Genomic DNA, 27,283 nt, shown 5'->3' with positions numbered 1-27,283 from the left:
TGGTCCCAATGGCTGCCGTGAACCTCCCCCTGTTGACTTGGGTCCCCTGGCACTGTATGTGAAGCCAACAGTTTTAAACTTGGGTTTTAAGATGGATAGTGATTTTAAATTAGATCATCAAATAGGCGCGGTGGTTAAGTCCAGCTTCTTTCATTTAAGGCAGCTGGCAAAGGTGAAGCCCATTCTTGAGCGGCAGCATTTTGAAACAGTAATCCATGCCTTTATTACATCTAGGCTGGATTACTGTAACGCACTCTATTTTGGAGTTACTCGATCTTCCCTGGCTTGTCTCCAGTTGGTTCAGAATGCTGCTGCTCGCCTTTTAACTGGAACTCGAAAGAGGGAGCACATAAAGCCAATTCTGGCCTCCTTCCACTGGCTGCCGGTGTACTTTCGAGTTCATTTTAAGATTCTTTTATTTGTTTTTAAATCTTTAAATGGTCTCGCCCCGCCTTACCTCTCTGAGCTGCTTTATCCCTACGCTCCTGCCCGGTGCCTCAGGTCAGCTGATCAGCTGCTCCTGGAGGTACCGAGGTCTAAGCGGAAGCTCAGAGGGGATAGAGCCTTCTCTGTTGCTGCTCCGGCATTATGGAACACTCTGCCGTTGCACATCAGACAGGCCCCCTCACTGTCCATCTTCAAAACTAATCTTAAAACCCTTTTCTATTCCTTGGCTTTTGAACCTGCATGAGACTTTGCTCCTGTTTTAGTGTTTTTAATGTTTTTTATTGTTTTTACTCTCTTTTTTAATGTGTTTATTGTCTTGTAATAATTTTTTGTTCATGATTAGTCATGTACAGCACTTTGTTGCAACAGTGGTTGTTTTTAAAGTGCTCTATAAATAAAGTTGTTATTATTATTATTATTATTATTATTATTATTATTATTATTATTATTATTATTATTATTATTATTATTATTATTATTATTATTATTATTATTATTATTATTATTATTATTATTACAGAGGACACTATCAAGGTGTCCTATTTTAGCCCAACATAAACATTACAATTCGTCAGTATAAAAATTCTCATCAGGAATATATTACTGAAAAAATAATTTAATGGGGTGGCACTATGGTGCAGCGGTAGAGTTGCTGCCTTACAGCACCACAGACCCAGGTTTGATCCTGACTATGGGTGCTGTCTGTGCAGAATTTGTACATTCTCCTTATGACCACATGGGTTTTCTCCAGATATTCCGGTTTCTCCCACATCCGAAAGTGTAGGTTTGTAGGTTAATTGTCTTCTGTAAATTGTCCCTGGCATGTAGGATAGAACTGGCGTATGGTAGATTGCTGGTCAGTGTGGAATTGGTGGGCCGAAGGGCCTTTTTCCATATATCTTAATTTAATTGAACCATTTACTTGGTTGAATATGTGGCATTATTTTCGTCTTGTTTCTATAGTCAAAGTGGGGCGACCCCCCTCCCCCCCCCCTCCCCCCCCCCCCCCCCCCCCCTCCCCCCCCCCCCCTCACCCCCCCCCTCCCCCCCTCCCCTGCTGCACTCCCTCGGGCTTGATCATTGCACTCCCTCGCAATTTCTCACGCTCAACTCTCACCCAATGTTGGCAGCCCAGCATTATTATCATCATTATTATTATTATTATTATTATTAATCCTAATATTAACTCTTGAGATGTGGTTATAATTTGTACGTGTTGGGATGAAAAATTGAAGTGAATGTTTGCCCGCACTTGTCTGTAAATCCAACATCACTGGTTTGGGATTTGAACCAATGTTTTTCAGTTTCACAACTAGGCTGCACAGGGGATAGGTAAGACTTGATTGTTCCTGTTTACAGTTTCAGTTTCATTTCCACTTTCAGGGAGTGAACTATTTGGACTCAGCCCATCCAGTGGACTATAAAAACACCACACACTGTCTCTGGTCCAGCCAGTTCTCGGGAGGAAGACGGAATCTGAAACAGCAGCATGAGGTAAGGGACATCTTCACTCTGCACAGTGATATCGGTGATCAGGACCTTCTCAGGCACTGACGCTGACATTAGGTGGATGAGTAGAGAAGCTTAGTTTTCAGTCTTTAGAGATACAGCGCAGAAACAGCACCTGCGGCTCACCTAGTCCGCCCCGACCAGCCATCCCCGCACATTAACTAGCAATGTTACAAAATTTTGAGATTTAAAAAATCAAGTCTGCAAATTATCCCATCCGATAAAGCATAAAAAGAAGTTTAATTTGACACCTAATTCACTTTCATATCTTCAGTATTAAAAAAGTTATTGCCATTGTCATGCTTGGAAATTAGCATCTTGTTCCCTATTGCTTTTCCATTGACAACACAAAAGCTGTGATCGAGGACAGTCAAAAGCCCATAACCTTCCTTAAAAATTAAGAGAACTGAATGAAATTTTCAGTTATTATAGATTGAAGCATTCTGAAACAAATATAAAACATCTTACTTGGATGACCTGAAATTAAAGCATCTAATTAGTTAATTACCTAATTGTAGCTAATTACAAAATTGACCGTTGTGACGGAAATAGTAAAAACACCCAGACTGCCTTGAAAATTCAAAAATGTGATATTCTCAAGATCAGAACTTTAATATTATTGTATTATATGCTGTAAGTCCGTAACAGATAGGTAAATAAATTACAATTTCTAGCAATAGACCAACTCTTTATGGAGAAGATCAGTTGCTAACTGTTAATCTTAATCAGTAGCATCATCATACTCCTCAGATTGTAACCAATAAGCAACTCTGTACATCTTGTTTTTCCTCAACTTTTCAATTTTGGCATTGTAAACTACAAGTTTTTGCTGTTCAAACCATGCATGACATGCCTTTCTGCCCACTACTTTCCCATTAAGAATGGTCTGTAGATTCCATTTCTTAAGAAAAGGATATATTTTTAAAAATAGCTTAAGTATCCAAATAACAAACTAATCCCATTCACACGAGAATTCACAATATAACATGATTTTAAATCTCACTGTCGTGAATTCATATGCCAGATGGAAGGAATTTGATGTTTAATTCCCATAAATTAATCTAGAAACATCCACTCAATATAATCAACATTTTTATTTTTTTGCACAATCCATGGGACTAAAACTGATATTTAGTATAAAAATATTGAATATGGGTGGACTATAACACAAAATATAGACGATTTAGATGCTCTTATGAGATGATTGTCCAAGAAAAAGAGCATTTAAATCATCTTGCGAGTGGGTTTTTCTGGAACGCGATCGATTGGAAAGTTGGGGTTGCGGTGAATTTGAACTCCATATCGGCAGGAAAAACACTGCCGGTTCGTATGGTGCCCAAATCACATTTTCGCAACGTAAAATCAGATTAAAGCCATCCCAAGAAGCAAGTTTATATGTAAAAGAAACGACTTACCCTTTGTTTTGTCCCGTTCTTGCGATCCGTCACATTGTAGGCGTTGAGGGCGTTAGAAGTCGCTTTTTATTTAAATTAAATTATTAAATTGTCTCGCGATTAAAAAAATTAAATCGGGAATGGAAGTCGGATCGATTATTCTTCAGCAGCTGGCAGCCCGAGGAAGTCTGCCGCCGACAGTCATTAGAAAATTGGATTTTAATCCCCCCCCCCCTCAAAGTCTCGCACACGGCCAGTGGCAGAACTGCAGCGCCGCTGAAGGTATGTTTTGTAACATCGCTACATTGACACTATCATGGACACACTGGGGACAATTATACATTGATACCAAGACAATTAACCTACAAACCTGTACACCTTTGGAGTGTGGGAGGGGAAAACGGAGCACCTAGGGAAAAAAACATGTTGTCATGGGGCGAACGTACAGGGAGTTTGTATGTGCAATCTCCAAGGGGATGATCTAAGTGACAAACAGAAACTGACAAGGTGGGGTGGGGTGGTGATCACGGGTGCATTTGCGTCAATCTCTGGTGAAAGTACATCGGGAGCTCTGGTGTGAGTTCTGGTCACCGTGCCACAGACAGGACGAGTCAGAGGGTGTGGCACAGGAAGCAGTAAAGTGTGATGAAAGATGACAGAAACTGGACTGATATTGGGTTGAGTGCAGGAGTTGAAGGAAGACCCTCCTCACCTCCTCCCTGACTGTCCTGTCTGAAGAAGGGTCTTGACCCGAAACCTAGAAAATAGGTGCAGGAGTAGGCCATTCGGCCCTTTGAGACAGCACCGCCATTCAATATGATCATTCCGTTAGCCTTAAGAGCTAAATCTAACTCTCTCTTGAATACATCCAGTGAATTGGCCTCCACTGTCTTCTGTCAGATTCACTCCTCTGGGTGAATAGGTTTTTCCTCATCTTAGTCCTAAATGACCTACCCTTTATTCTTAAACTGTGACCCCTGGTTCTGGACTCCCCCAACATCGGGAACATTTTTGTATTGTATTGTATTGTATTGTATTCAATTTATTGTCATTATCTCAATTAGAGACAACGAAATGAATTTTCCTTAGTCAAGTGTCATAAAAATAAATAAATAATAATTAATAAAACATATTAAAATAAAATAGAATTAAAAAAAAAAGCACAAACACAGAAGTCCACGCCACAACATAACACAATGGCACCAAGTTGAGGAAGGTACCATAGTCCAGCCAGCCTCCCCTCCGATCTTCCCAGATGTTCATCCATGGTCGGGGCCTCCCGAAGCACCCGCAGTCGCTGCCACGGGCGGCCAGATGCTCAGGCCCTCACGCCGGGATGATGGAACACCGACGCCGAACCCCGACGGTGAACATCTTCAGCGGCCCGGACCTCTAGATCAGCCGCAGCCACAGCTTCCAAGTCCACAGGCCGAGCCGGGTGGAGTCGCAGGACTCCGCGATGTTGATCAGCTCCGCCCGCGTTGGGAGCTCCGTGAACGACAGCTCCGCGATGTCGGTGCAGCAGGCCCAGCACTCCTGGGCTCCAAACGGCGATCCCCGGTAAGGCATCGCCCGCCCCGCAATGTTTCCAACACTGCGCCGCCATTGCTGGAGCTCTGGTCTGGTCGGTCCCGGCAGGAAAGGCCGCGCCAGTCCAGTAAGTAGGCCGCTGCTGGGGGGGGGGGGGGGCGAGGACACGACTCGAATAATAGTCGCATCCTCTCCAGGAAGCGACTAAAAGACGGTATCCCCCTCACTGTACCCTCTTCCCCCACATAAAGACATTAAAAAAAACATTAAAAACACTCTTCAACATAACAACAAAAAACAAAAAGATACCGGACTGAAGGTGGAGGCAGCTAGCACCAGCGCCACCAGAAGTACAATTTCTTGCATCTAGCCTGTACAATCCTTTAATAATTGTATATGTTTCTATAAGATGCCCTCTCATCCTTCTAAATTCCAGTGAATATAAGCCCAGTTGACCCATTCTTTCATCATATGTCAGTCCCGCCATCCCGGGGATTAACCTGGTGAACCCTCTCTTTTTTTCCCCTATGAAAAAAGTAACCAAAAAAAAATCGGAAAAATCAGAAAAAAATAATCAGCGTTTCCACTTTGGAAACGGCCAGTTCTCTGTTCTCCCTTCCGCCACTTCCGCTAGTGAATACAAAGTGACAAGTAAATGGATGAAGGGGTGCCAGTGGATGTAGTGTATCTAGACTTTCAGAAAGCCTTCGATATGGTCCCGCACAGGAGACTGGTGACTAAAATTACAGCACATTGTATTGGGGGTAGGGTGTTGACATGGATAGAAAATTGGTTGGCAGACAGGAAGCAAAGAGTAGGGGTGAACGGGATATATTTTCAGAATGGCAGGCAGTGGCGAGTGGCGTGCCGCAAGGCTCGGTGTTGGGGCCGCAACTGTTTATCATATATATTAATGATTTGGAAGAGGGAATTAGGAGTAACACTAGCAAGTTTGCAGGTGACACAAAGCTGGGTGGCAGTGTGAACTGTGAAGAGGATGCTAGGAGGTTGCAGGGTGACCAGGACAGGTCGAGTGAGTGGGTAGATGCGTGGCAGATGCAGTATAATATAGATAAATGTGTGGTTATCCACTTTGGCGGCATAAACAAGGGGGCAGATTAATATCTCAATGGGGTTAGGTTAGGTAAGGGGGAGGTGCAGCGATACCTGGGCGTCCTTGTACACCGGTCACTGAAAATTGGCTTACAGGTACAGTAGGCAGTGAAGAAAGCTAATGGAATGTTGGCCTTCATAACAAGAGGATTTCAGTATAGGAGTAAGGAGGTTCTTCTGCAGTTGTATAGGGCTCTGGTGAGACCACATCTGGAGTATTATGTACAGTTTTGGTCTCCTAATTTGAGGAAGGACATCCTTGTGATTGAGGCAGTGCAGCGTAGGTTCACGAGATTGATCCCTGGGATGGCGGGACTGTCATATGAGGAAAGATTGAAAAGACTAGGCTTGTATTCACTGGAGTTTAGAAGGATGAGGGGATATCTTATAGAAACATATAAAATGATAAAAGGACTGGCAAGCTAGATGCAGGAAAAATGTTCCCAATGTTGGGTGAGTCCAGAACCAGGGGCCACAGTCTTAGAATAAAGGGGAAGTCATTTAAGACAGGTGAGAAAAAACTTTTTCACCCAGAGAGTTGTGAATTTATGGAATTCCCTGCCACAGAAGGTAGTTGAGGCCAAATCACTGGATGGATTTAAGAGAGAGTTAGATAGAGCTCTATGGGGCTAGTGGAGTGAAGGGATATGGGGAGAAGGCAGGCACGGGTTATTGATAGGGGACGATCGGCCATGATCACAATGAATGGCGGTGCTGGCTCGAAGGGCAGAATGGCCTCCTCCTGCACCTATTTTCTATGTTTCTATTTGATCCTAACTACGGGTGCTGTCTGTACAGAATTTGTACACTCTCCCTATGAGTGTAGGTTTGTAGGTTAATTGAAATCTGTAAATTGTCCCTGGCGTTTAGGATAGAACTGGTGTCTGGTAGATTGCTGGTCAGTGTGGACTTGGTGGGCCAAAGGGCCTGTTTCCATATATATGTTTTACGTATTTATCTTAATTTAATTGAACCATATACTTGGTTGAATATGTGGCATTATTTTCGTCTTGTTTCTATAGTCAAAGTGGGGTGACCCCCTCCCCCCCCCCCTCGGTCACTGCACTCCCTCGGGCTTGATCATTGCACTCCCTCGCAATTTCTCACTCTCAACTCTCACCCAATGTTGGCAGCCCAGCATTATTATGAGGCATTGCTCCTGTTCTTAGTGCTTTTAATGTCTTTTAATTTTTAGTGCGTTTTTTATAGTCCTTCATTTTACGGTTTTTAATGGTTTTTAATTGTTTGTAATAGCTTTTTGTCCATGAGTTCTCATGTACAGCACTTTGTGGCAACTGCAGTTGTTTAAAGTGCTTTATAAATAAAGTTATTATTATTATTATTATTATTATTATTATTATTATTATCATCATTATTAATATTATTAATCCGAATATTAACTCTTGAGATGTGGTTATAATTTGTACGTGTAGGGATGAAAAATTGAAGTGAATGTTTGCCCGCACTTGGCTGTAAATCCAACATCACTGGTTTGGGATTTGAGCCAAGGCTTTTCAGTTTCACAACTAGACTGCACAGGTGATAGGTAAGACTTGATTTTACTTCGGAGTCACGTGAGTGACTACGTGAAGAACCCGCTCAGTGCGCAGGCGCGGCATTACGCCAGCAGTGCAACAGCGGAACGGACCATCAGGTGAGTACCCTGAGGTCGGGTTTTCTTTTACAGGGAAGCCCCTTTTTCTGCTTGTGTTTTACAGGCAGAGAAAAAGGCTCTGGAACAAAACTGTCCCCCGTTCAAGGAGGAACGTTTCCCGTCGGGGGGAAGGGGGGCAGCAACAGGCGGTAGGAGCGACCCGGTGTTCCGTAATTCCCCGACACCGTGCCGAGCCCAGCCCGATAGCGGGCTGGATGTATAGCCACCCGAAGAGGCATCCGGCAGGTGTTCCCGATTTGGGACGGGACATCTCTCCACCCGCACGGGGGGAGAGAGAGCCGCCTGAGCCGCTGGAGCGGCTCTCGGAGCAGGTGCCTGCGAGACGCGCTGCTTGAGGGGCGCTCTCGCTACTACAAGGCACAAAAGCTCCAGAAGAAGGCGGTAGGAACATTTACCGGGCGCCCCGCTATCCCCACACCGCGCCGAAGCCAGTCCTGCTAGTGCCTGAGCTGCGGGCTGGATGTTCAGCCATCCGAAGAGGCATCCGGCCGGTGGCTTCCGACTTGTCGGATGGGACGTCTCTCCACCCGCATGGGAGAGAGACAGCCGCCTCCTGGAGCAGGAGCTCCTGCGAGACACGCTACGTGAGGGGCAGTCTCGCTGGAGGGTTCAGGCATACCCTCCACAGTGCCTAGGCACTGCCCATCGCTTCCTCCTTAGTGTGGTTAGCTTTGGGGTGACCAGTGGCTGGGCTGGTCATGAAGAGGGGTCACTGGCTGAACAATATCGGGAGTATGCTTGAGGTACAGGATCAGGAAGAGCTGCTGGGTGTGGCCGCTATGTGGCTCCACCACTAGCGAGATGGCTTTTCAGTCTCAACTGATGGCCAGCTTACTACCTGTCTTTTCCAAAAAACCTCTCCAAGACAGGTAGCCATGAGGCGTTGGTTTTATCACGCCTCCCCTAAATTGCATTTACTCAAAGTGCCCGCCATTATTGGGGGATACATTGAGCAGCGCATTTAACCTAAATATTTTAAAAATGCATTTGGTACCCTGACGTCGGCTATCATGTCCACCTGCTCATTCCAGAAGGGCAGGGTAGTATGGCAAAACACCTGACCCTACTGTTCAACAGTATACCTCATAACTTCTGAAATGAACTCACAAACCTGCCCTCAATCTATGAAATTAACAGGACTATGAGAACGCCGACCTCACAAGCACAGATCCTGCTACCTGGCACTTACCAAACCAGTCCTAAAAAACTGGACGAAGTGTTCAAACTATTCGGCACAAGAGGGCAGAGTCTGGAATGAGCACCACACTAAACCAGACAGCAGTACCTCTACGTGTCCACCAGGGGCGTCTTCCTCATGGTACTGGTGAAAGCTCGGGGCCTGCATGCCAAACCCGTAGCATTTTAGGCCACGGCCCAGAGCAGGCCCCAGGGGAAAATGCGCCACCCCCCAACAAACATCGTCCCTACAAGAACAAGGAACCAGAAACCGAAGAAAACAACAATAAAGACAGATAAGTATGGTTCCTACCATCACATAAAGGTTAAGGGTTGTACTAACAAGGGGTGGATGAATCACGCCTGGTTAGGAAGCTATCACTCTTGGTAGTTATATACCAAAAAATAAATACAAGGGGAATAGAATTAATATCTTGCCACCAATTCAGCAAGCACCCCAAGTGGTCTACCCTCCCACGATGGTGAATGTCGCACCATCGTTGATAAACCACTTGAGTATTTCACCAGGTATACCCATTCATGGGATTTGTAACTACTACCATGGATCCAAGGATACTTTATGGTAGACATCGACCTTGAAGATGCACACTATTCAGTACCTTCTCATATAAGTTTCGGATATACCGCAATTACCTGGATGGAGTAACCATGATGAGCGTTGCGGCATTTAAGTCAAAGTTATCCAGAATCAACTAGCCCTGACACTTAGAAACATTCCGTCATGGCATGTCTATATATTAACGACAAACTATCCTTGGATACAGCTTTAGCTGCATCGCTTCTCGGCCTTTTGGCTAAGATCAAGTGTAGTATCTGTTTTTATCAGTTTAATAATCTGATACGTCCCTTATCTAGGGACCATATATTAAATTGAACTTTGGAACAGGGAGATGGAATAGGGGCTTGCTCCGTCCACTCCACGCATCGACCCAGTATTGCAGTGCCTCTGGGAACGGTGCACAAAATATATATCCAGATATTTACGTTGACCATCCACAACGTTGTTATCTGGTATTCATTAAGACTATCAGTCATGGTGCATTAACCACCAATCAACTACGTGGCAAAGTAATTGGGATATAGCAGCATTACCAGCTACTGAACTTTGTACCTTTCCTATGAGCTGAGATACTAGTGTTCAAAACTATCTCCATACCTGTAATATGGGGGCAAATGGATTAATCTCTAGTGTTATCATGGAATTTATCGGCAGGAAGGATTATGGTTGTACACTTCCACCTGTTTTGAGTAACATCTTATGTGTCCTGATGTGTTACTGAGCTTGTAATACTTAATGCCAATATGAATTGACTTAAACATGGTATATATTAACTTACTTAATTCTAGTGAAGCATTTGCTCAGTAATCCACCAAATTTGCATGTTCGTTTATAAGATAACAACATCAGTGGTGGCATATACCAAACCACTTGGGCGGAGAACATCGATATTAGGTGACAATTTATTAACAATTGGAAACCGTATGTCGTCAAACATGTTTGACCATCAGTAACTCACCTATCAGGTGAGCTAAATACTGTAAACATACATTTAAACCAAAAATATTTGCTGAAACCACTAAGCAATATGGACACCAGATATCGATTCCTTATATCCAATTAAATCACCACGTACTAACTTACGTCACATGAAACCAATCTCAAGGCAGCGGCAATGGAGACATTCCCGCGTATTGAGGGGTGGGGGGAACCTAATCTCTATGTTTTCCTTTCCTTCTACCTCTTCAATAGGTACTACGGCTTCATCAGTCGGGTACTACGCAAATTACAGTGGACCAAGTCCACAAGCATGGTTCCCAGTGATCCTCGACATGGTCATTAAAAGAATTGCAGAATTGGGAAGACCATTGCTGTGCTTGGATCAGCAGCACTATCAACCTGATGACAGTATTCCGTCGCATATCCTAGGGAACATACCTGAGGAGCATCAAGAAATGGTACACTGTTTTCCAAAACAGGAATTACGCGTTCAACTATAACAAAAAACTGTACTGGAGCTCCTGGCAGGTCTTCACCACAATGAAGGACATGTTCTGTTAGCCTACTCAACTTGGGTACCGCTCACTGGTGATCAGATACAGGAGAGGTATATCAATCCATCCCCCAGAAATAGGTACACCCAAATTGGGATGTCAGTGACATCCTGACATACCTTAGGGGATGATCACCAGCCAGGTCACTCACCCTGGAACAGCCTACCCTGAAGATGGACATGCTGGTGGCCTTACATCAACACAAAGAGCCAGCTCTCCCATCTACTGCGATGGGACAACATGGTTATAACACCAGATAGTGTCACATGCCCATTCAAGGGTTGGCCAAACAGAACAAACCAGGAACATCAGGTCCAGTCATGAAATTCCGGGCATACCCACCTGAACCACGTTTTATGTGTCATGACCCACTTAGAGATCGACACAATAAGGAATACCGAGGGAGAGGAAAAAGCCTTATGGGTCAGCCACAGGAAACCTCATGGTCGGGTGACGAGCTAAACTATCTCTAGTGGCTCAAGCAGGTACTGGGAGTTGTTGGAGTAAATACTAACGTGTATAAAATCTTATTCCACCAGGACAGCTTCCACGTCAGTAACTAAGAGGATGGACGAGCCTATGGACCACATCCTGGCTACTGCAGGGTGGTCTAGGGAGTATACGTTCCAAACTTTTATAACAAACCACTGACAGAACCTGTATCGTTTGCAGAAAAAGAATCTGCAAAAAATATATAATTTAAGCCCGGGGGAGCAATTGGTCTTGTTGTTGTTAATAACACCATTATTGTTTTTACAAACAGATTCATGGTTGATTACGATAACATACTTCCTCCCTCGAATGACTTCGGCAGCGAGTGAAGTATGAACTGTTACACGGTTTGAAATCACAGAGCTTTGAAGTCTTCACGTAGTCACTCACGTGACTCCGAAGTAAAATAGTAAGATTAAACGAGAACTTACCAGTTTGAAGTTTGATCTGTATTTTATGAGGAGTTACGATGAGGGATTACGTGCCCTCCGCTCCCACCCTCATATGGATCAAACTAATAAATTGATGTCTCCTTATCTTTACTATGTTTACTTCAAATAACTGTGTCTATCTGTGATTCCACACCGCTGCTTGGAAGTATGCCGCGCCTGCGCACTGAGCGGGTTCTTCACGTAATCCCTCATCGTAACTCCTCATAAAATACAGATCAAACTTCAAACTGGTAAGTTCTCGTTTAATCTTACTATTTTACTTCGGAGTCATGTGAGTGACTACGTGATGAAGGGCCGTCCGTCTGCGTGCGCGTCATTACGTCCTAAGCAACGCGCGCGACGGACTGGCAGGCACTGTCAAAGATCTTATACCAGAGAAGGGTTTCGGCCCGAAACGTCGCATATTTCCTTCGCTCCATAGATGCTGCTGCACCCGCTGAGTTTCCCCAGCAATTTTGTGTACCTTCTGCTATATGATCTTTGGGCACTGTGGCCTCGCAGCCGTCAGGATGAGCAGGTAAGGGAAGTTGAACTACCTACCCGCGTTCTTTCGGGCTTTAAGTTTTTCAGAGCCCAGATGTCGAGCAGACGGCCCGCGGGGATGTCGGCTGCCGAAGACCGCAGCTTTTCAAAATAGCGGGCGGCGGTCGTTCCCGCCTTTAGCGCCGACAGCGGAGTCGGCAGGAGACTTTGCGCGGGAGCAGGAGCGCCGTGGTTGTCCTGCGGGGCGTAATGCCACCCGCAAGTCGAGCAAACCCGTTGACTCTGATGAGTCCTGGAAAGAGGGATACCCTCCCTCAACGGAGAGCGTCTGATGACGACTTCTCCCACATGGAGCAACTTATGGAAAAGTTGCTCCAACACGACAGGAGACTTTGCGCGGGAGCAGGAGCTCCGTGGTTGTCCTGCGGGGCGTAATGCCACCCGCAAGTCTATTTAACCCGTTGACTCTGATGAGTCCTGGAAAGAGGGATACCCTCCCTCAACGGAGAGCGTCTGATGACGACTTCTCCCACATGGAGCAACGCTTCCCGACATCAGCGCCGACAGAAATCGGCAGGAGTAGTTGCTCCAACTATGATCTGCTCCAAGGAGGGAGCAGTATCAGCACGGCCTACAGCAGTGCCGGTGCCGAGAGCCTTGCACATGGGGCAGCCCAATGTCTTCCCCATTGGAGGGGGAACTACATGTGGAAGAAACCACTCTGAATCAGAGTACAAAGAAGAGGAGGGAGGGGGGAGGGGGAGGGAGGGGGAGGGGGGGGGGGGGACCTTCCCAGGGACAAGCAGAAGAAAGGAAGTAAGTAAGTAAGTTTTACTTATATTGCACTGTTTAAGTCAACACCAAAATGCTTTACATAAAAGGAATAATAAGCTTCCATACAAACAAACAGAAAATAAGTGCTTCTGCAATCATCCAGGTTCCACTGGGTGCTTCCCTGGATGGAATCTAGCTCTTGACAGCCCGGGTATTATGGAGAACCCGCAGGCAGCAGCACCTGTTTTCAGGGCTGCACAAATGTCTCCTGCTCTGAGGAGAGGAGCATTCATGGTCCATTTCAGTCTGACCAAAGCTAAAATCTCATTTAGGTCCACTGGAAGGGCCATGTCAACACAGGTATCCTCAGGGGCCTGCGGCAGCACCTGTTTTCAGGGCTGCCTACGAACCTCACTCTCAGTGGAGGGGAGTGTGAATGATCAGTAGGTAACTGATCTCGAATTTAAAGTATGAACATACTGAAGCACATGCATATGGCCTCAAGAGCCAGCAATTGGCAGAATATCCGCATAGGCGACAACACACCCCACACCTCCATAGGGGGTAAGCGGTTCACTGAATCCGGTGGTAGCTTGAAAGCTGGGCACGGAAATACGATCAGTCGTCTTTCAAGGCAGACTCAAAATAATGGCCAGAATTGTCCTACAAGGCAGGCTCAGTATGATGAGGTTTTCAGACCAAGACCCAAGCAGAGGTCAGGAGAAACATGGAATCCACACTCCTTACCAGTCCTACTCCCAATCAAGGAGAGAAAAGGAACCCGCATCAGGGGCCTTTGGGCTTACCACAAGACCACCGGTAGCCATGGAGGTAGGTGGGTCTGGGTTTACTGAAACAAGGGATTGTGGAGCAGTTACATGTTGGTAATTTACTCTTGTGTTCTTGTTCAAAATGACAATAACATGAAATTTCAGAACTGTTTTTTTAAAAAACAGATAATAACGTGATAATTTTACTGCACAACCTACACAGGTTCCAAGCAGACTTGGAACTCGGACTGGAATTGTCTTCGAGGCAGGCCCAGTAATTTTGGGCAGGATTGCCATTCAGGACATGTGACAGATGGAGGATGTCACTTCATCCAGGTTTAACTCATTTGTGCAGTATAGACTTTTAGAAACAGTAATTTTGTTATGGTCTAACTACTGTTTTATAGGAACTTCCTATAAAATGGTCACATGGCATGCATCGACCTCAAAGATGCATACTATTCGGTGTCTATTCACTAAGAACAGGAGATATTTGAAGTTTAACTGGATGGTATGGATCTGCCAAATGGGTTGACATCAGCTCCTAGACTATTGACAAAACTACGGAAACCTTCTGGGTCTACAAAGGTCTCGGAACCACATAGTAATGGCATATTTGGACAATTTCATTTTGGAGTCACCAAGAATTGGCAGAAGCATCAGTCAAAGCAAACCAAAACCCTGTTTGATAGAATTGGCTACCTCATCCATCCAGTTAAATCAAAATTGACACCTACAAGGGTAATTGATTACCTAGAATTTACTATCAAAAACAGTAAATATGTTGGTGACTTTGCCTAGGGGCAAACGACTATATTAATCAAGCCTGCTATGACCTGATAGTCAAATACTAGCCATCTATCAGGAAAACAGCGAGTGTAATTGGCAAATAGTAGCCGCATTTCCAGCAGTACGTACGGGCCTTTGCATTACCAGAATTACAGCGAGCAAAGGAACGAACACTCAGATTCCATGCAGGCAAAATTGGCAAAACTATGGATTGCCAGCAGAGGCCATTGTTGAATAACTATGGTGGATAATGAACGTGAGAAAGCTCAAAGTAAATTTGCTTGAAAGCCATCGAGGGTTCTTCAGACCTATGCTAGCGGCTAAGGATGGGGAGCCACTAACACAGTCTAGAGCTGTGGGGGCAGATGGAATGAGCAGGAGTCTGTAATTCCCCAACACATGGAATCAATTACCCAGAATTGTTGGGGACACAATTTGGACTCAAGGGGTTCTGTAGCTATATGCAACCGGTGCTTGTTCAAATTCAGATTGATAACACCACTGCGGTGGCACATATCCACTAACAAGGGTGGTGTAAAATCTGTATCTTACGATAGATTGTCGAACCTCATTTGGCACTGGTGTATCAAGAGGAATATTTGGGAAATCTACGAGGTAGATATAACACGGTGACAGATGCTGGATCACGGATGTTTAATAACAACACAGAATGGATGTTGAATCAGGCAGTATTTAACTAAATAACTACACGATTTGGCATACCAGATTTTGATCTATTTGCATCTAGACTAAACCATCAGTTACCCAGGTATGTGTCCTGCAAGCAGGAACAAAGGCAGTGGATGCTTTCTCCCTCAATTGGGGAGGATTGTTTATGCATGCTTTCCGCAAATTTGTCTCACAAACCGATGCTTGACCAAAATCAAGCAAGACTAAGCCACAGGTATATTGGTAGTGCCAGATTGGCCTACTCAAGCCTGGTCCCCAAAAATTTTGGGAACTATAGTCCAGCCAGTTATGGCTGTACCCAAGAGCAGGGACCTCCTAGTGAACCCAGTTACAGGGAGTAATCATCCACTACACGAACGTATTAACTTGTTGGTCTGCAGATTCTGAGGAGGCCATTTCAAGGCATAGGACTGTCCGAACAAATACAACACAGTTCGGATAACAGATGTCTTGGAGTTTCCTATCAACTCTGTACTATAACTATAAACAAAGTTATAGTGCAATCAATAGTGCCAGAGGCGCACTTTCCTCCTATCTGATGCTACAAGCAGGGCACGGGCCGATAGGAACGCACTCCTTTACAACAAAATTCATGAAGAGAATTTACAATCTAATACCTCTAAGACCAAGGTACACGGACACATGGGATGTGAGCGTGGTACTAACCCTACTTTGACAGTGGGGATCGCCTATAACTAACCCTGAAGGTGGTATGCTGACAAAGAGTCCAGACACTGCAAAAGCTACGGTTGGACCACATGACCACCAATATGAACAACATAACATTCGTAATCAGGAACCTGATATAAACATAGCAGGCCAGGAATGCCAGGGATGGAATAGAATAGAATAGAATATGTTTATTGTCATTGCACAAAACTGAGCAACGAAATTCCATTTGCTTCTCCTCCGTTAAAAGAAATACAACACGACAACCAATACACATATGTACAGTTAATAGTAAAATAATAGATACATTTTTAAAAAAGTTTAAAAGAATTTAGCGGTATTCCTCGAAGTTACTTCTTGCTTCCCAGTGTTCACTGTTGGAGTTAAGCTCTTTTACCGCGCATGGGTAGAAACTATTTTTTAGTCTACCGGTGCGAGCCTGCAGAGACCTGAGTCGCCTCCCCGAGGGTAGCAGAGTAAAAAGGTGGTTGGCAGGGTGGGATGTGTCCTTCTTGATATTTATGGCCCTGCGCAAGCATCGGGCCTTGTATATGTCATCCAAGGAGGGCAGGTTAGCGTTTGTAATGCGCTGCGCAGTTTTTATAATTCCCTGCAGCGCCCTCCTCTCAGCCACAGTACAGCTGGCAAACCACACCAGGATTCCATAGGTGAGGATACTTTCCACGGCGCATCGATAGAAGGACAGCAGCAGCGGCTGTGAGACGTTAGCTCTCCATAGAGACCTCAGGAAATACAGCCGCTGATGAGACTTCTTCAAGAGAGTGACGGTGTTCATTCGCCATTTGAGGTCCTGGGAGATGTTTATTCCCAGGAACCTAAAGTCGTTGACTCTCTCCACCATGTCTCCTTTGATGTATAAGGGAGCAGGTTCCTCTCTCCTCTTCCTCCTGAAGTCAACGACAAGTTATTTTGTCTTTGATGGGTTTAGTACCAGGTTGTTTTTGGTACACCAGACGGTCAGTTTTTGGACTTCATCCCTGTAGGCAGACTCGTCATCGTTGTTTATCAGTCCCACCACAGTCGTGTCGTCCGCAAACTTGATGATCCTGTTTGTACTGTGTGTTGGTATACAGTCGTAAGTGTATATTGTATACAAGATGGGACTCAGCACACATCCGCACAGCACAGTTCTTGGCATATCCAGAGGACCTACGGTTGTGCGTGTGGTAACATACTAACACCACTATCTGAGAGTTACGGAGAACCACAGAGGCTCAGAACAGACCAGAAGGTGTCAACACAAACCATCTCCAGATGGTCAAAGGGGGTAATGGCGGTAACAGAGTGAACGTTCATATGGTTAAATCTCACTCCACCAGGGCTGCATCTACGTCGGCAGCAAGAGCAATGGACGGGCCTCTTGACAACATCCTAGTGGCTGCAGGATGGACGAATGAAATAAAGGTCCACCGGTTTTATAACAAACCTATTACCGGACTGGGGGTGTTTGCACGTACCATTTTAAGTTCTGTCCCTTAGTTTACCCCCAAGGTTGGGAGGGGAAACTAGTTTTTAAAAACTTTTCTTTCATTTAAAGCATCAGTGTCCTTACTTAACTACGTAATGTCTGAATGCTTTAATGATTACACGCATCCATGGTCAATCCATTCAGTGTGTGACGCCTGGATTCGTAACCGGCGTAAAATCACAGAGCTTTGAAATCTTCACGTAGTCACTCACGTGACTCCGAAGTAAAATAGTAAGATTAAACGAGAACTTACCAGTTTGAAGTTTGATCTTGATTTTATGAGGAGTTACGATGAGCGATTACGTGCCCACCGCTCCCACCCTCATACTATCAAGGTCACATGTAAGTTCTAGTTTCTTCAATCTTACTATTCTCGGATCTTCTTTTTATCTGTGATTTAACACCGCTGCTTTGAAGATTGACGCGCACGCAGACGGACGGCCCTTCTTCACGTAATCGCTCATCGTAACTCCTCATTAAATCAAGATCAAACTTCAAACTGGTAAGTTGTCGTTTAATCTTACTATTGTTCCTGTTTCCAGTTTCAGTTACATTTCCACTTTCAGGGAGTGAACTATCTGGACTCAGCCCATCCAGTGGACTATAAAAACACCGCCCACTGTCTCTGGTCCAGCCAGTTCTTGGAAGGAAGACGGAATCCGGAACAGCAGCATGAGGTAAGGGACACCTTCACTCTGCACAGTGATATCGGAGATCAGGACCTTCTCAGGCACTGACGCTGACATTAGGTGGATGAGTAGAGAAGCTTAGTTTTCAGTCTTTAGAGATACAGCGCGGAAACAGCACCTCCGGCTCACCTAGTCCGCACCGACCAGCGATCCCCGCACATTAACTAGCAATGTTACAAAATTTTCAGATTTAAAAAATCAAGCTGCAATTTATCCCATCAGATAAAGCATAAAAAGAAGTTTAATTTGACACCTAATTCACATTCATATCTTCAGTATTAAAACAGTTATTGCCATTTTCATACTCGGAAATTAGCATCTTGTTTCCTATTGCTTTTCCAGTGACAACACAAAAGCTGTGATCGAGGACAGTCAAAAGCCCATAACCTTCCTTAAAATTTAAGAGAACTGACTGAAATTTTCAGTTATTATAGATTGAAGCAGATAGGTAAATAAATTACAATTTCTAGCAATAGACCAACTCTTTATGGAGAAGATCAGTTGCTAGCTGTTATATTGGCATATCATAATCAGTAGCATCATCATACTCCTCAGATTGTAACCAATAAGCAACTCTGTACATCTTGTTTTTCCTCAACTTTTCAATTTTGGCATTGTAAACTACAAGTTTTTGCTATTCAAACCACGCGTGACATGCCTTTCTGCCGACTACTTTCCCATTAAGAATGGTCTGTAGATTCCATTTCTTAAGAAAAGGATATATTTTTTTAAATAGCCTAAGTATCCAAATAACAAACTAATCCCATTCACACGAGAATTCACAATATAACATGATTTTAAATCTCACTGTCATGAATTCATATGCCAGATGGAAGGAATTTGATGTTTAATTCCCATAAATTAATCTAGAAACATCCACTCAATATAATCAACATTTTTATTTATTTGCACAATCCATGGGACTAAAACTGATATTTAGTATAAAAATATTGAATATGGGTGGACTATAACACAAAATATAGACGATTTAGATGCTCTTATGAGATGATTGTCCAAGAAAAAGAGCATTTAAATCATCTTGCGAGTGGGTTTTTCTGGAACGCGATCGATTGGAAAGTTGGGGTTGCGATGAATTTGAACTCCATATCGGCAGGAAAAACACTGCCGGTTCGTATGGTGCCCAAATCACATTTTCGCAACGTAAAATCAGATTAAAGCCATCCCAAGAAGCAAGTTTATATGTAAAAGAAACGACTTACCCTTTGTTTTGTCCCGTTCTTGCGATCCGTCACATTGTAGGCGTTGAGGACGTTAGAAGTCTCTTTTGATTTAAATTAAATTATTAAATTGTCTCTCGATTAAAAAAATTAAATCGGGAATGGAAGTCGGATCGATTATTCTTCAGCAGCTGGCAGCCCGAGGAAGTCTGCCGCCGACAGGCATTAGAAAATTGGATTTTAATCCCCCCCCCCCCCCTCAAAGGCGCCAAAGTCGCGCACACGGCCCGTGGCAGAACTGCAGCGCCGCTGAAGGTAAGTTTTGTAACATCGCTACATTGACACTATCCTGGACACACTGGGGACAATTTTACATTGATACCAAGACAATTAACCTACAAACCTGTACGTCTTTGGAGTGTGGGAGGGGAAACCGGAGCACCTAGGGAAAAAAACATGTTGTCATGGGGTGAACGTACAGGGAGTTTGTACGTGCAATCTCCAAGGGGATGATCTAAGTGACAAACAGAAACTGACAAGGTGGGGTGGGGTGGTGATCACGGGTGCATTTGCGTCAATATCTGGTGAAAGTACATCGGGAGCTCTGGTGTGAGTTCTGGTCACCGTGCCAAAGACAGGACGAGTCATAGGGTGCGGCACAGGAAGCAGTAAAGTGTGATGAAAGATTACAGAAACTGGACTGATATTGGGTTGAGTGCAGGAGTTGAAGGAAGACCCTCCTCACCTCCCCCCTGACTGTCCTGTCTGAAAAAGGGCCTCGACCCGAAACCTAGAAAATAGGTGCAGGAGTAGGCCATTCGGCCCTTCGAGACAGCACCGCCATTCAATATGATCATTCTGTTAGCCTTAAGAGCTAAATCTAACTCTTGAATACATCCAGTGAATTGGCCTCCACTGTCTTCTGTCAGATTCACTACTCTCTGGGTGAATAGGTTTTTCCTCATCTTAGTCCTAAATGACCTACCCCTTATTCTTAATCTGTGACCCCTGGTTCTGGACTCCCCCAACATCGGGAACATTTTTGTATTGTATTGTATTCAATTTATTGTCATTATCTCAATTAGAGACAACGAAATGAATTTTCCTTAGTCAAGTATCATAAAAATAAATAAATAATAATTAATAAAACATATTAAAATAAAATAGAATTTAAAAAAAAAAGCACAAACACAGAAGTCCACGCCACAACATAACACAATGGCACCAAGTTGAGGAAGGTACCATAGTCCAGCCAGCCTCCCCTCCGATCTTCCCAGATGTTCACCCGTGGTCGGGCCTCCCGAGCACCCGCAGTCGCCGCCACGGGCGGCCAGATGCTCAGGCCCTCACGCCGGTATGATGGAACACCGACGCCGAACCCCGACGGTGAACATCCTCAGCGGCCCGGACCTCCAGATCAGCCGCCTCCCACCGGAGTCCACAGCTTCCAAGTCCACAGGCCGAGCCGGGTGGAGTCGCAGGACTCCGCGATGTTGATCAGCGCCGCCCGCGTTGGGAGCTCCGTGAACGACAGCTCCGCGATGTCGGTGCAGCAGGCCCACCACTCCTGGGCTCCAAACGGCGATCCCCGGTAAGGCATCGCCCGCCCCGCAATGTTTCCAACACTGCGCCGCCGTTGCTGGAGCTCTCGTCTGGTCGGTCCCGGCAGGAAAGGCCGCGCCAGTCCAGTAGGTAGGCCGCTGCTGGGGGGGTGGGGGGGGCGAGGACACGACTCGAATAATAGTCGCATCCTCTCCAGGAAGCGACTGAAAGACGGTATCCCCCTCACTGTACCCTTGTCCCCCACATAAAGACATTAAAGAAAACATAAAAAACGCTCTTCAACATAACAACAAAAAAACAAAAAGATACCGGACTGAAGGTGGAGGCAGCTAGCACCAGCGCCACCGGAAGTACAATTTCTTGCATCTAGCCTGTCCAATCCTTTAATAATTGTATATGTTTCTATAAGATGCCCTCTCATCCTTCTAAATTCTAGTGAATACAAGCCCAGTTGACCCATTCTTTCATCATATGTCAGTCCCGCCATCCCGGGGATTAACCTGGTGAACCGACGCTGCACTCCTGTCACTGCTTTCCAAATGCGCTGTTATAACATTTTTAATAATCAACTCCAGCATGTTGGCCAGTTGGAGGCCACACCTTGTGTATTGTGTGCAATTTTGGTCTCCTAATTTGAGGAAGGACATTCTTGCTTTTGAGTGAGTGCAGTGTTGGTTCACCAGGTTAATTCCCGGGATGGCGGAACTGGGCTTGTCTTCACTGGAATTTAGAAGGATGAGAGGGCATCTTATAGAAACATATAAGATTATAAAGGGTTTGGACACACTATAGGCAGGAAACATTTTCCCAATGTTGGTGGAGTCCAGAACCAGGGGCCACAGTTTAAGAATAAGGGATAAGACATTTAGAACGGAGATGAGGAAACATTTTTTCTCAAAGAGAGTTGTGAGTTTGTGGAATTCTCTGCCTAGGTGGGCGGTGTTGCCCTGTTCTCTGCATACTTTCAAGAGAGAGCTAGATAGGGTTCTGAAAGATAGCGGAGTCGGGGGAGATGGCAGCAACGGGATAATGATTGTGGATGATCAGCCATGATCACATTGAATGGCGGTGCTGGCTCGAAGGGCCGAATGGCCTTCTGCACCTATTGTCTATTACATTGGTTCCCACCCCCCTGCCCTGTTAGTTTAAACGTGACCTTTCTACACCTGTTGTCCCCCCCCCCCCACCCACTGTATAGTTTAAACCCACCCGTGCAGCACTAGCAAAGCTGCCTGCCAGAATGCCGTTTCCCTCCAATTAAGGTGCAACCCGTCTCTGTTGTCCAGGTCACCCCTGCCCCAGAAGAGATCCCAGTGATCTAGAAATCTAAATCCCTGCCCCCTGCACCAACTTCTCAGCCACACATTCAGCTCCCCTATCTCCCTGTTCCTTCCCTCACTAGCACGAGGTACTGGAAGCAAAGCAGAGCATCGTCACCTCTTCCTTTTCCCCAGAGATGCTGCCTGAGCCGCTGAGTTACTCCAGCTTTTGGTGTCTGTCTTCGGTTTTAAGCCAGCATCCGCTGTTCCTTCCTACACATTAAGGAAGACCTTCTTGAGCAAAAGCTGCTGTATAACCTACAATGTTAATGTTTAGTTTAGTTTAGAGATACAGCGTGGAAACAGGACCTTCGGCCCACCAAGTCCGCGCCGACCAGTGATCCCTGCGCTTTTACACCATCCCACACACACTAGGGACAATTTACAATTATACCAAGCCTGGGCGGCCACGGTGGCACAGCGGTGGGGTTGCTGCCTTACAGTGCTTGAAGCGCCAGAGAACTGGGTTCGATCCCGACTACGGGTGCTGACTGTACGGAGTTTGTTCATTCTCTCCATGACACGCGTGCGTTTTCTACAAGATCTTCGGTTTCCTCCCACACTCCAAAGACGTACAGGTATGTAGGTTAATTGGCTTGGTACATATGTAAATTGACCCTAGTGTGTGTAGGATAGTGTTAGTGTGCGCGGATCGCACCGGGGTCTGTGCAGACTCGGTGGGCCGAAGGGCCTGTTTCCACATTGTATCTCTAAACTAAACTAAACTAAACAAAACTATCAGCCTACAATTACAAGCCTGCAAGTCTTTGGAGTGTGGGAGGAAACCGGAGATCTCGCAGTAAACCTAAGCAGGTCACGGGGAGATCGTACAAACTCCGTACAGACAAGCATTGTTATCATTACAGTGTTGTCATTCTTATCCATGATGCACCTAACCCCTCCTTCCCTCCTTTATGGCAATCAGTGTTCACGGAAGGCCTCACGAGTCCCGGACATAGGCCCGGAAGTGGGGCAGGCGGTCGACTCAGGCAGAACCCTCGACTGTCCGTTGCCGGGACACGTGAGCGGCCATCTTGGCCAGGTCCAGGGGCAAACCGACATGGAGGTCCTCCTTCCTCCCACCACTGAATAGCCGACCGAACCTCCTCCTCCGTACCGGGAAACCTAAGATCAGGAGGGTGGAGCTGAAATACAGCTAAAACTTGAGCTTTTTTTGCTTTGTGCTATTCATTCAGCAGAATGACTATACATGATTACAATCAAGCTGTCCACAATGCACAGATCCAGGATAAAGGGAGTAACGTTTAGTCCAAGGTAAAGTCCGATCATAGATAGACCGATGAGGTAGCTGGAAGGTCAGGACCGCTCTCTAGTTGGTGATAGGATGGTTCAGTTGCCTGATAACAGCTTGGAAGAAACTGTCCCTGAATCTGGAGGTGTGCGTTTTCACACTTCTGTGCCTCTTGCCCGTTGGGTGAGGGTAGGAAAGGGAGTGACCAGGGTGCAACTCATCCTTGATTATGCCTGACCCACTGAGCTACTCCAGCTTTTTGTGTGTTGTCCCATTGATCACCTTGTGCTCTCTTGCAGCGACTCACTGAGGGAGTCCTTGTTGGTGAAGCTCGGCCAGCTTCAGTGCCACTTCACGTGGGGCCCACAGATGGACATCGTCGACCTGGACAACGTGAAGCAGAGGTTGCAGGACTCGATTATCATCGGCGGGAAGCACCAAGGCGTGCCGCACAACTACTTGGCTTACATCAACTACCTGCAGGGCAACTGCGAAGAAGCTCTCCGTGACTTAGAGGAGGCGGAGAGACGTCTGAGGGAGATCCATGGGGATGGATTTGAGAGGAGGAGCATCGTCACCCATGGCAACCGGGCCTGGTTGCATTACCACATGGAGCAACTCAGCGAGGCCCAGTCCTACCTCGACAAGCTGGAGGTGATGTGTGGCCCCCTCACACAGGGCCCGCACGTCACGGCAATGGTGCCCGAGGTGTTGGGGGAGAAGGGGTGGTCTTTGCTGAGCTCCAGCTCTCAGTGCTGCGAGGAGGCGAAGGAATGTTTCGCCAGGGCTCTGGAGGAAGATCCCGACAACACCGAGTGGAACATGGGCTACGCCACCGCTCTGTACCGTCTGGAATCGATTTCCGGGATCCCGGAAAACCCCGAAGTGAGTCAGTTGGTGAGACAGCTGAGACGGGTGCTGGAGCTCGATCCGGGTGAATCTGTGGCCAGGGCGATGCTGGCCCTCGGGCTCCAAGAGTTCCAGCAAAAGGCAGAAGCGAATGAATTGGTTGAAGAAGCGTTGCGGACAAGCCCAGATTCTCCATTTGTGCTCCGCTATGCAGCAAAGTTTTACAGGAAACAGCACGATGTTGATAATGCGATAGGGCTGTTGAAGAAAGCCTTAGAATTCACTCCGCGCTCTTCCTTCTTGCACCATCAAATAGGTATCTGTTACAGGGAAAAACTATTAGCTCTGCGTAGAAATCAAGGCAGTCGAGACCCAGGTGTGAAGGCTGAGTTGATCGGCCATTGCAAGCACCATTTTGGAACGGCATTTGAACTGAAGCCATCGTTTATTCGTGCACGGCTGGATTTTGCCAGTATCTGCTTAATGAATGGTGAATCAGTCAGGGCGGGGAAGATATACAACGACCTCCGGAGTTTAGAGGATGTTACTCCAGATAATAAGCAGGCAATAGAGTTACAGCTTGGATTATATGAACTGGATCACACCAAATCTGAATCAAACGCCATCCACCATTTTAGGGAAGGCCTTAAAATCCGGCGCAGCACGAAAGAATGGAAACGTTGTTACACTAAGTTGGAGCAGATTGCAAGAAGGCAAATTAACAGGAACCCGTACAACAGCAGAGCCTGGGGTATCCTGGGGTTTCTTCACCGAGAAGTCGGGAAAAATTCTGAAGCTGTTGAATGCTATGAAAAGGCCTTGCGGTGGGATCGTGGCAACAAAGAATATCTCAGCGCTCTTCGTGAATTGCGCCCTTCTACTTAGGCTGGAGATACCAGGACCAGGAGGTAAGGGCGAGAAAGGTCCTTCCTCAACCATTCCTCACTAGAACATAGAACATAACACAGTACAGCGCAGGAACAGGCCCTTCGGCCCACGGTGTCTGTGCAGAACACGATGCCAAGACCAAATCCTATCTGCCACCATTCCCTGTATATCCATCGGCCCATCCAAAAGTCTGTCAAATGCCACAATCGTGCCTCAACCACCACTCACGGCAGCAAGTTCCAGGCGCACACAGCCCTCTGTGTAAAAAAACCATGCCCCGCACATCTCCTGTAGCTAATACACTCTAGTCCCGGAACCTCCTCTGCACCCTTTCCAAAGCCTCCACATCCTTACAGCAATGGGGCGCCCTGAACTACATGTGATACTCCAAATTAACTCCAAATAACCAAAGTCCGATAAAGAAGCATCATGCCTCCCTGACTGATACAAAAGTTAGTGGTTTTGCAGATAGTGAAGATGGTTGTGAAAGATTGCAGCAGGATCTGGATCAATTGGCCAGGTGGGCGGAGGAATGGTTGATGGAATTTAATACAGAGAAGTGTGAGGTGCTGCATTTTGGGACTTCAAACAAGGGCAGGACCTACACAGTAAATGTTAGGCCTCTGGGTAGTGTTGTAGAGCAGAGGGATCTCAGAGTACAGTTGCATGGTTCCTTGAAGGTCGAGTCGCAGGTAGATAAGGTGGTCAAAAACACTTTTGGCACTTTGGCCTTCATAGAAACATAGAAAATAGGTGCAGGAGTAGGCCATTTGGCCCTTTCGAGCCTGTACCGCCATTCAATATGATCATGGCTGATCATCCAACTCAGTATCCTGTACCTGCCTTCTCTCCATACCCCCTGATCCCTTTAGCCACAAGGGCCACATCTAACTCCCTCTTAAATATAGCCAATGAACTGGCCTCAACTACCTTCTGTGGCAGAGAGTTCCAGAGATTCACCACTCTCTGTGTGAAAAATGTTTTTCTCATCAGTCAGAGTATAGAAGTTGGGAGGTCATGTTGCAGTTGTATAAGACGTTGGTGAGACCGCATTTAGAATATTGTGTTCAGGTCTGGGCACCAAGTTACAGGATAGATATTGTCAAGCTTGAAAGGGTTCAGAAAAGATTCACGAGGGTGTTGCCAGGACTAGAGGGTGTGAGCTATAGGGAGAGGTTGAGTAGGCTGGGTCTCTACTCCATGGACGCAGGAGGATGAGGAGAGATCTTATCGGGGTATACAAAATCATGAGGGGAATAGATTGGGTAGATGCACAGAGTCGTTTGCCCAGAATCGAGGAGCAGGGGACATAGGTTCAAGGTGAAGGGGAAAAGAGTTAATAGGAATCTGAGGGGTAGCTTTTTCACACAAAGGGTGGTGGGTGTATGGAACATGCTGCCAGAGGAATTAGTTGAGGCTGGGACTATCCCATCGTTTACAAAACAGTTAGACAGGTACATGAATAGGACAGGTTTGGAGGGATATGGACCAAGCGCAGGCAAGTGGGACTAGTGTAGCTGGGACATTGTTGGGTGGTGTGGGTGACTTGGGCTGAAGGGCCCCACACTGTATCACTCCATGACTATGAATCTATGACTTATATTCAATGCTTGGACCTATGAAGGCAAGCATAGTATATGGTGACAGACACAAATAGCTGAAGTAACTCAGCGGGTCAGGCAGCATCTGTGGAGAAAAGGAATAGGTGACATTTAGGTAAAGTCCCTTCTTCAGACTCGAAACGTCACCTATTCCTTCTCTCCAGAGATGCTGCCTGACCCGCTGAGTCTCACCAGACTTTTGTGTCTATCCTCAGATCAGAGAATACTGTACATAAGTACAGTCGTTAAACTCAAGTACAATAGATAGAACAAAGGGGAGATTAGTTCAGTTTAGTTCATGGTCACGTGTACTGTTAAAGGTTTAGGATTAAGGTTTATGTTCATTATTGTCACGTATACCGGGGGACAATGCAGAGCTTTGTGTTGCATGCTATCAAAATATATCAGAGGCTTAAGGT

General features: G+C 45.9%; 1 protein-coding gene and 1 non-coding gene across 2 annotated transcripts; both read left to right on the top strand.

Moving 5' to 3' along the window:
• Positions 1-9,639: 9,639 nt before the first annotated feature.
• LOC116981672 lies at positions 9,640-9,831 on the top strand. The gene has a single exon (XR_004414277.1). It is a non-coding gene; the product is annotated as a U2 spliceosomal RNA (small nuclear RNA).
• Positions 9,832-20,933: 11,102 nt separating this feature from the next.
• LOC116981427 (interferon-induced protein with tetratricopeptide repeats 5-like) lies at positions 20,934-25,328 on the top strand. Its single transcript, XM_033034481.1, has 2 exons — positions 20,934-20,983; positions 23,826-25,328. Exons 1-2 carry the CDS (start codon positions 20,934-20,936, stop codon positions 25,258-25,260), a joined length of 1,485 nt encoding a protein of 494 aa, XP_032890372.1. The 3' UTR covers positions 25,261-25,328.
• The last annotated feature ends 1,955 nt before the right edge of the window (positions 25,329-27,283 follow it).

The sequence above is a fragment of the Amblyraja radiata genome, chromosome 15 (assembly GCF_010909765.2).
Source record: "Amblyraja radiata isolate CabotCenter1 chromosome 15, sAmbRad1.1.pri, whole genome shotgun sequence".
Lineage (NCBI taxonomy): Eukaryota > Metazoa > Chordata > Chondrichthyes > Rajiformes > Rajidae > Amblyraja > Amblyraja radiata.
This window is presented reverse-complemented; position numbering and strand designations above follow the sequence as displayed.

What these genes read in the sequence shown, in the direction of transcription:
- LOC116981427 (XM_033034481.1), top strand. Translation starts at nt 20,934, where the DNA reads ATGTCGGTGCAGCAGGCCCACCACTCCTGGGCTCCAAACGGCGATCCC. An exon ending in GCTCCAAACGGCGATCCCCG is followed by an intron (nt 20,984 to 23,825) that starts GTAAGGCATCGC and finishes GCTCTCTTGCAG; the next exon opens with CGACTCACTGAGGGAGTCCT.